The sequence below is a fragment of the Curcuma longa genome, chromosome 16, assembly GCF_044706935.1.
Source record: "Curcuma longa cultivar G26 ecotype Majalengka, Jawa Barat chromosome 16, ITB_CL_G26_1.1, whole genome shotgun sequence".
In the NCBI taxonomy this organism is placed as follows: domain Eukaryota; kingdom Viridiplantae; phylum Streptophyta; class Magnoliopsida; order Zingiberales; family Zingiberaceae; genus Curcuma; species Curcuma longa.
The window spans coordinates 11,448,897-11,458,779 of NC_133876.1; the positions used below are offsets into that span (position 1 = coordinate 11,448,897).

The 9,883-nt window shown below is 42.7% G+C and overlaps 1 protein-coding gene across 1 annotated transcript; it reads right to left on the reverse strand.

Annotated features, from left to right (window-relative positions):
- Nucleotides 1-5,533: 5,533 nt before the first annotated feature.
- LOC141847758 (cytochrome P450 71A1-like) lies at nt 5,534-7,368 on the reverse strand. The gene is made up of 2 exons (XM_074735843.1): nt 6,468-7,368; nt 5,534-6,398 (listed from the first exon to the last, which is right to left on the reverse strand). Exons 1-2 carry the CDS (start codon nt 7,353-7,355, stop codon nt 5,766-5,768), a joined length of 1,521 nt encoding a protein of 506 aa, XP_074591944.1. The 5' UTR covers nt 7,356-7,368; the 3' UTR covers nt 5,534-5,765.
- Nucleotides 7,369-9,883: the final 2,515 nt, after the last annotated feature.

Below are 9,883 nucleotides of genomic sequence, written 5' to 3' on the forward strand. Positions count from 1 at the left end.
ATGCGAACACATCCTGGTTCCGAAGGAGACATGCCCCGAGACTTTCTTTCAACTCGGGTGGTAGATCTACTGCTATATGAATGATGGTCTCGGTTCGGCCCGGGCAAACCTGCAAGGTTTCTTTACCTTCAAGACTCACCGCGGAAGGGGTCTCTTGTACTGAATGGATCTCGTCGCCCGTATCTTCCGATTCTTCTTGGCCTCCGTTCTAACCATGTCCACGTAACATTTTCTGGAGGCTAGCTGGTCTCCTCGAGCTTCCCCAACTTGGTCTCCTACGGGGAACTTCATTTTTTGGTGATAGGTGACTACCGCCGAAAAGGTGCTGAGAGTCGGCCTTCCTAAGATGACGTTGTAAGCAGATGGCGCGTCTACTATCATAAAGGGGACGCGCGAGTCCTCTTCAGGGTCCTTTTTGAAGATGATAAAGGATGTTCGTATCTCCACAATGGTATGATATTGTCCACTTTGGGCCTAAGCCCTCATGGCTTTGCTCTTGGGCTCTCCCAAAAGGTCTCATGCCAATGGAGATATCTTCCATCCTTTTAAACCCATGATCTTTTCCATGTGTTATAGATGTGGGACTATGTTTGCACCTTTGCAACCCAACAATCCCCCCCTCAAACAAAGGACCACAGGCCCCCTCAAACGGAAAGCCTCCGTTTGATGTCTGAATCCTCGATCCACCAGGACTTCCTGCCCAGCCGCAACCAGGACTTCCTGCCCCTCGGTCCACTCGACCTACTAGGACTTCCTGCCCAGCCGCAACCAGGACTTCCTGCCCCTCGGTCCACCCTGACCTACTAGGACTTCTTGCCCAGCCGCAACCAGGACTTCATGCCCCTCGGTCTACCCGACCTACTAGGACTTCCTGCCCAACCGCAACCAGGACTTCATGCCCCTCGGTCTACCCGACCTACTAGGACTTCCTGCCCAGCCGCAACTAGGACTTCATGCCCCTCGGTCTACCCGACCTACTAGGACTTCCTGCCCGGTGTCTGATCCTTCTTGATTCAAACACGGGAGCCCCCACTTCCTTTGTTTTAAGGTTCAACCCACATGGTTAGATCCGGATCATGGCTCATCCGGCGGTTAGTCCGGTGAAGAGCGACCTCGCTCTGATACCAATTGTTGGGTCCAAAAGGATGTTCGTATCTCCACAATGGTATGAAATTGTCCACTTTGGGCCTAAGTCCTCATGGCTTTGCTCTTGGGCTTTCCCCAAAAGGCCTCATGCCAATGGAGATATCTTCCATCCTTTTAAACCCATGATCTTTTCCATGTGTTATAGATGTGGGACTATGTTTGCACCTTTGCAACCCAACAGTCGGAAGCATTCTCGGGGCGAGGGGGCCTTGGTTCTCTGGGAGCTTCGGACCGAGGGGCGGGTTCTTCCCGCCTCGGAGAACGGTCTCGGGAATGAGTGGATCGAGGCGACGGGGGTCGTGATCCGAGACCAGCCCGCTCGGTGGTGGGCCGTCTCTATCTTGGAGTGGGAGATCTCCGCACCCGCTGATCAGCAGCCAGGCGCAGCTCTCGGGCGTATTGATGGCATGCACTGGTGGCGTGGCTCCGAGACTGATGGTATGCGCAAAATCGGGGAACCCATCGTGAGGTTCCGGCAGGGGGACTAGGTCGGTTAGCCACCTCGTGGATAGTCCGATGGCTTAGTTTAACTGGCGCCGGGAGGTGGTCCGAGTCGGGCCTAAGCAGCAGCTGTGGCACTGGTTTTCGGTCGGCTCGGGGGGCAGAGGAAGGATGCCTATGAGATGAACCGCCGTGGACGGGGTCAGTTTCCCTGCGTCGTGCGGACTGTGCTTCTTCCACATGGATGTATTTGTCGGCACGACTTAGCAAAATATCGAAGTTCTCAGGAGGCCTCTTGATTATCGATCGGAAGAAGTCCCCCTCTGTCAAGCCTTGGGAGAAGGCGCTCACGAGAATGTCCGAAGATGCAGCAAGCACCTCTTGTGCCACTTGGTTGAATCGATGCACGAAGTCCTTTAGAGACTCTCGGGCTTTTTGCTTTGTAGCGAAAAGATCCATTATGGTCTTGCGGTATGTCTTGCTGGTGGCAAAGTGTCGCAAGAAGGCACTTTTGAAGTCCGCGAAGGATCGGATGGAGGACTGAGGAAGCCGATTGAACCATCGAAGGGCCGATCCGGCTAGGGTAGTCAAAAAGACTCGGCACTTGATGGCGTCAGTGTACTGGTGCAGGAGGGCGGCGTTCTCAAATCGGCCCAGGTGGTCCTCGGGGTCTGTATTTCCCCTGTAGTCTAAGAATTACGGCGTTCTGAAATGTCGGGGCAGTTCTTCCTCAAGGATTCGGCGCACGAAGGGCGAGCTCTCGAATCCCCTCCCCTCTCCTGTCTCGAGTCCTTTTCCTCGAGCGAGTTCCCTTACGGGAGTTTGTTCTGCAGTCGATTCCATGGAGGCATCATAATAATCTGCTTCCGGCAGGGGTCTCAGAGAGGGAGCTTGCGGGGCTTCTACCTGGGCCTGCTGTTGCCGAGTTGTCACTGGGGAAGCCTCCTCGGCTCAGGCGGGGATGCGTGAGGGAGGAGCCGGGGCTTCATGCTAGCTGCAGGTAATGGCCAAAACAGCGGTCACTATTCTCCGGTCTAATTCTTCCTGCGTCAGAGTGATGAGCTGAGGCTGTTGCGATTCACCCATGAGCACGTCTTGATTCGGGACTTGCTATCTTCCCACAGACGGCGCCAAAATATGTTCCCGTCAAGATCGGCTCCTGGATGCGCGAACTTTCCTCAGCATCACTCCGGAATGAAGGTGGGTGGGGCGCTAAGGATCGCCGGAAACCTGCGAACACGGACACCGTGAGGAGGAAGGCCGGGATGACCGGCGCGACCACTCCGATGCCTAAGTCAGTCTAGGGAGGAAGCAAAGAGACGGAAGCGAAAATGGTGAGAAACAGAGAATGCATACCTCCCCCGCTAGGGGGGGGGGGGGTTCTCCTTATATATTGGAGAAGAACGTCGTACCACGGCGAGGGTGAGGTGAGGGTTGTCCCTGTGGTGAAGGTCGTACGAGTAGGGGAGTGGCGCAAGAGGGGCGTAGGACGAGCGATAGTACTCTTCAGGACAGAGGGGTACTTCGGGCGGCGGATAGCCATACCTGGCAGAGGCGTGTCAGACTACAGTACAAACGGAAGAGTAATCGATGGGATAGAGAGACGTGGGGTGGAGGAATCGGCTCGGGCGATTCGGCGGGAGTGAATCGGCTCTCTCTTCTCTCTCGGATCCGGCGAAGCCCCCCCCCAGGTCAGGGTATTATCGAGGATTCGGCCCAGATGTGAGACGAGCTTCACTTGAGGTCCGGGAACCTACTCCGGGATCGGACTCGGGCTAGCTGCGAGAATTCGGATCGATCGGGAGGCGAAGATATTCCCGGTTCAACTCGGTAATTTCTTGAATCACCACCCGAGATCCGTTTTATACGATCGTAACAATTAAGTTGGACTAATTTTAATTAAGCTTGAGCAATTTTAGTAGACTTGTGAAGAGTATTTTGATACACAAGTTCTTTATGAGTAGCAATTTTGATCAAGTTGAAGCAATTTGATCAAAATTGACTACTATATTGTGAACTTTCATTTCAGATATAAGCACTTTAAATTTTAAAATATAGTGAACTTTTAATGCTTTGGCACACTTTATAGAAGAGAAAAACTCAAAGGGATGCTTATGATTTTTTTTAGTGAATTGAAGAATTGAAAGGAATTCTTTTCATAGGGATAGAAAGGTACATTAACAAGCACATTATAGAGATGGAGTCCAACAATGTGTATGTACAAAGGTGCAAGATGTCTTTCTATTCCTATTTGAGATTGCCTCTGGATAAATTATCAGACATTTGACTCTTATGTTTACGAAATTGCACAAAGCCCATGAGCAGTTGGAGAAGACAGTGTTTCTGTAGAACTTCAAAGAGAAGATGAAAGGTTAGGATGGAAACCAGGAGTGTCCTGGCCTAGCCATGTCGATGCCCAAGTTAATCTCTCATTGATCAAAGATAGAAAAGAAGAACAATAAATGTAAATAGTGTGTATATAGGTGTGTGTGTGTTTGCGTACCTAGGCCGACTGGAAGCGAGATCCTTTTATAGGATCATATGTGAAGATGTCACATTGAAGGTAAGAAGAATATCCCATCACGGTAAAGGAGGATCTCATCACCGATGCTTAGTAAAAGGTCATGTTGTATTGTGGTAGGTGATCTATCATTGAGTACTTTACCATTCCACGTGTCGCTCAAGCAAATATGAGTGAGGGAAGTAGGGATAGGGAAGTGGAGCCACTTGGGCAGGAGTGCTGATTCAGTGAGACTGGACTGATTGAGGAGTCGGCCTCCGTCCAGAGGATTGAGAAGTCGATCGGACATCGAGTCGGCCGGGCACAGAGTCTAGCGTCGAGCCAATCGAGTATGGGTCCGACGTTGAACCAATTGAGGCATGTCCGACTAATTGGTGTTATCTCCGTGTAAATCAAATCTTGACTTTCTTGATCAGGATATATCAATCCATAACACTTTCCATGGGTGTTATGTAATTGGTAAAATATTTAGAGGAGCAATAAAAGATCATAATTTGAATTCTAAATAGGATAAAAGAGTCAAACATCATTGTTTATTTAAGAAATATAATAACAATAATCAATTTTTATTTTACTAAATGAGATCTATTGAATTTTATTTTTTACTATATCATTATTTATATTTAGATAAATTTTATATTATTTTATTATTACTAATCAATTTTTTTAATCTTCCTTTGATATGCATATTTATCATGATTTTATATCATCTAATTAAATCATTAATTGATTGTCTACCTACATATCCGCACTATTTTAAACATGTTTTTCGAAGTTTTTCTTTAATAGACACAACGTCGACTTTCTTTCTAATATTTTCATTTTTTATTTTATCCATCCTTATAGGTCGACACATCTATAATATTCTCATTTCTATAACTCTATCATTTTCATGTGATTGAATTATAATCTAACATTTAACTTCATATAACATAGTAAATCTGATGTCATTTTATAAATTTAAAAAAAAATAGAAATACTTTTTTAAAAATACTTTACCCTCTCCTTTATTTTAACCATTCCATTTATATTTTTATATAAAATATTTGTCTCAATCCCTGTATCCTTTCGTAAATATGATCTTAAATATTTAAAATTTTAATTACAGATAATTCATCATCTCCTATCTTAATAATTATCCTATTATATTTAATATTATTAAAGTTAAATTTTATATATTTTATTTTTTACTCTACTAAATTTAAAACAATTCACTTCTAATATTTTCTATCAAAATTTAAATTTAAAATTTACTTATTCACATGCTTATCTATCAAAATAATATAATTAATTACTTAAGAGATACCTCAACGGCTCCACACAGTGAGTCCCACGATCATCTATGACAGATAAATCAAGAAGCTGCAGTTGATCATTACGGAGAAGGCATTGCCTCAGCTATACCGAGATTTGATCCTTATCTACTTCAATAAATTTATCCGATAATAATCAACTTAATCATATCCTAGAGACATAGCATATATAATTTATTTTAGTAAAAGATACAATCCATCAACGCCCATGCACTATGCTCTAGTTTTATTCGTAGGTGAAATAAAGAAAAAGTCATCTTACTTTAAAATTAGTCGCACCTTATTTATTATATATATTATATATAAAATACTTATTTAATTATCGTACCGTAGGAGATGAACGGTCAGTTGTCCTCAGATTTGGCAGCCATCAGGAACAGAGCATGCTTCATGTGCACAACGACCCCCGGCGCTTCTTCCATGCTCAACTCCTCCTCTCTCATTCCCGGCGGCAACTGCCAGTCGAAGGAGTACAAGAGGTTGGCCAGCGCCAACTCCACCATCAGCAACCCCAGATTCTTCCCCGGGCAAATCCTCCGCCCCTCGCCGAACGGAATCAGCTTGAAGTCATAGTGCGCAAACGAGTCCACCGCCGGCGACGCCATGTTAACAAACCTCTCCGGGTCGAACGCCTCCGGGCTTTCCCACGCATCCGGATCCCTGCCGATCGCCCATGCGTTCACGTAGATCGTCGTCTTGGGAGGAATTTGGTACCCGTCGCTTAAAGTGACCGGGTGCATCGTTTCCCGGTGGATGAGCATCGGCAACGGCGGGTGCAGCCTCATCGTCTCCTTGACGATCCGTTTGAGGTAGTAAAGCTGGTGCAGGTCGCTCTCCTCCACCTTCCCTTTGCTTCTCCCCACGCAGCTTCTCACTTCCTCTTGGGCTCTCTTCATCAACTCCGGCTGCCGGATGAGCTCCGCCATCGCCCATTCCACCACCGCCGATGAGGTATCCGTCCCTCCGATGAAAATATTCTGCCAATGATTGAATCGGATTTAACTTCGACAATTCATTTTGACATCGAAACTGAAAATAATTGTCACCATAAGAACTCCTTTGAGGTTCTTCTCTGTCAGCTGCCCGTCCTTCCGCAACCGAAGCAGAACATCCAATAAATCCTCATTCTCTTCACTTTCTGATCGACTCTTCGCTTCGAGATGACGATCGATGAATTTCTGGTAGATGCCGTCGAGCTCAAGAAACGATTTCCGAAGCCTGGATTTCATCCCTGTCGCCACATCGATCCACCCGAGCAGGGGAAAGAAGTCTGCCATGAAGAAGCCACCCATCATCTCCTGCACTTCTATGAGCACGTTGTAAATGCTGAGGTCGTCTCCGGCGATGTCTCGACCGAAGGCCGTCCTGCATGTCGTGTTGCAGGAGAAGCACAGGGCGAGCTCGCTCACGTTAACGGCGAGGGAGCTCGAGATGCGAGAAGAGATATGCTTCGCCATCCTCGCGATCTCATCTTCCCTTACGGGCGTGAAAGAGTTGATCTTTCTGGCGCTGAAGAATTCGACGTTGCAGAGCTTGCGTATCTGCCTCCAGCTCTCGCCGTAGGGCGTGAAGGCTATGTCGGAGCGGCCGTAGGAGAACTCGGAGGTGGAGACGTTGTGGAGGCGGGAGCAGCAGGCGAGGTCGAAGGTCTTGAGAACGTCCCTGGCTAGGGCGGCGGAGGAAACGACGACGGCGGAGACTTGACCGCGCTTTACGTGCATGAGCGGGCCGTACTGCTGGGAGATTTCCCATAGAGACTGGTGCAGCAGATTGTCGCGTATCTGGTGGAGGTTACCGATGACCGGGAGCTTCGCAGGGCCTGGCGGGAGATTCCGGATCGTCGGATTGGTTCTTGCTTCTCGGCCGCCGGCGAGAAGAAGAGAGGAGAGGAGTGCGACGAGGAAGAGAAGGGACAAGTAGACAAGCGCAACCATTTTTGACTAAAAAAAATGACAATCACGAAGAGATAAACCGCCCCCGTATCCATTTAAATAGGGCATTTAGCATCTAACTTTTAGAAACATCGAGAACTGTCTTTCATATTTATCAAAACATTTTTTTCTCTTATTCCGTGAGGGAGATTAAGGAATGAAATGACTTAACTCACTATTCAATATATAATTTCAATCGGTTAAATACAACTCGAGTTCGCTTTTTTCAGATCGATTATCTTCGTATCAAATTTCAATAGATTGACTTCTTTTAGATTGATTTTCGGAACATCAAGTAATAAGAAGGTCCTTCGAACAAAGGTATGAAAAGATTCAAGAAAGAGGTTAGATAGAAAACTAAGGTGAACTTCAACAAAATCCCTTCGATGTTCCAGTCAAACCTAGAGGAAAAGGTGGCCGAACGAATGAAAGGAAAATAAAAAGAATAGAGGATTATAAATTATTTGTCTTGATATTGCAATCCATTATCTTTAAATGAAAGTGAAAAGATGACATTGTTTTCAAAGGGTACACTTTTTCCTTTCTTCACTAAGAGATATCTTTCTTGATAATCGACGCTTTAACAATCATATTACTTGATAATTGACTTGAGGTTGACACTGATTTTGTTAGAGCTTGATTTCTTTTAAATCGAGCTAACTTCATCCGGGTTCGCGGTATGATTTGACTTGAGCTCGATCTGACATAATTTGAATTGATCGATTTGACTTATCTAAACTTTATTTTGACTTAATGTCAAATTCCATTTGATTTTTGACTTGACCACACCACGTGGTGATGATTATCTCCGCCACATCACAATTATTTTTAAATATTTTTTATTTTTCTTCTTCATTTTTATATATTCAAGTTTGTTGTGTGTTATTCATTTAGAAATTTTTTTACCCTATAAATTTTGTAAAAGATCCAACCTCTTCTTATTGTTACTCCTGTTTTCTTTTTGCTTTTTATTCTTTAGGATTTTACTCAAGTTCATGGATTAAAATAAGAAATTAAATTGCTTTGATTTATATATTTATTTTGTTTAAAATTAAGCTTAAGTCTCAAATTCTTTTGTTGTTATTCATAATTATTATAAAATTTTAATATTATATATTTATTTTTGTACTAATACTCTTTCTTTATTATTAATGAATCATCTCGTGGTACATCTCGTGATAGAATAATAATGATGCTAGACTCCGTCGGACTTGATGCACGATAAATATAACAGTATCGATAATATAAAATAATATTAGAAAATATTTAAGTAATTATATGTGATTCAGATGAAATAGTTTTTTAATAAAAAAAATTAAAGTGAAACGTTCATGATTTAAAAATAATAAAAGGATGCTTTTTTATTTTTATCCTATATATTGGTTCTCTTTCTATCGCAATCTAATTGTTTCTCCCTATGACAAACAACTTCAGATGATACTTGATGCTTTTAAACACATATTACTCTTCTACCAGAGGTGAAATTTATCACCTTAGCGGTTTCACATGATCGGTCCCATGATTATCTATGAGAAAGTAAATCGAGAAATTATAATTGATTACAACGACGGAGAAAAATATTGCTCGGCTTTGCCAAATTAAACACATTACTCACAAGTATGAACGTACATGCAATGGCCATTGATTACCATTTTCTATTAATCTACATATTCAACTTTTTTTTATCCGATTAATTCTAAAGGTGAATAACTTCGACCTCATAAATCGACCACTAGCTAAATTTAAAAAGTACATATATATGAGTCTTGGCGTGGTACCATTTGAATTTCATGGGCGTTCTTTTTTTATGATGATTTATCTTACCCGATGCTTATAATTTATTGATAATCACCTTTAAAGATACAATGACTTACTCCTCGTAATAAAAGTATTTTAAAATTTGAATTTAGCAAACTTTTGAAACTTAAAACTCTTTTTAAAATAGAGAAAAAAACTTAAGAGAAGAATTATTATTTGAGTATCGAGTAGAGATTTTTTTATAGAGATCAGGATTTCTCCTCGAGCCTGAAGAGAAAAGTATATCTATTAGAAATATCATTAATTATTTTATATTTTCTTTTTGTTGCCATATATAATTAGTTAATCAATTAATTAAATCTTTTTCTTTTTACAAATAAAAAATATCTCTATTGGAAAACTTTAGTTTAGTGGGGAAAAAAATCTTATTGGATTATTTGAATCTAACAAATGCAAATATTATTGAAAAATTAGTTTTGATAACCAATACATTAAATAGGAAAAAGATAGCTATTTCACGAGTTGATCATATAAATTAATTTATCGAGTGAATAAAAAATTAATATCTAATGAAAGGTTAATGTGATATGATCAGACATAAGTTTTGGTCAGTCGATTGAAAGAGCGTATCAGTTGACTGATATCACTATTCGAGCAAATAGAGAGTTCAGAACTCAATTGTGGGATTTGACTGATTAGGCAACAATAAATCGATACTGAGGTAGATGAAATTGTTGAGTTGATGGGTTAAAGCAACGTCAGAATTTATAATT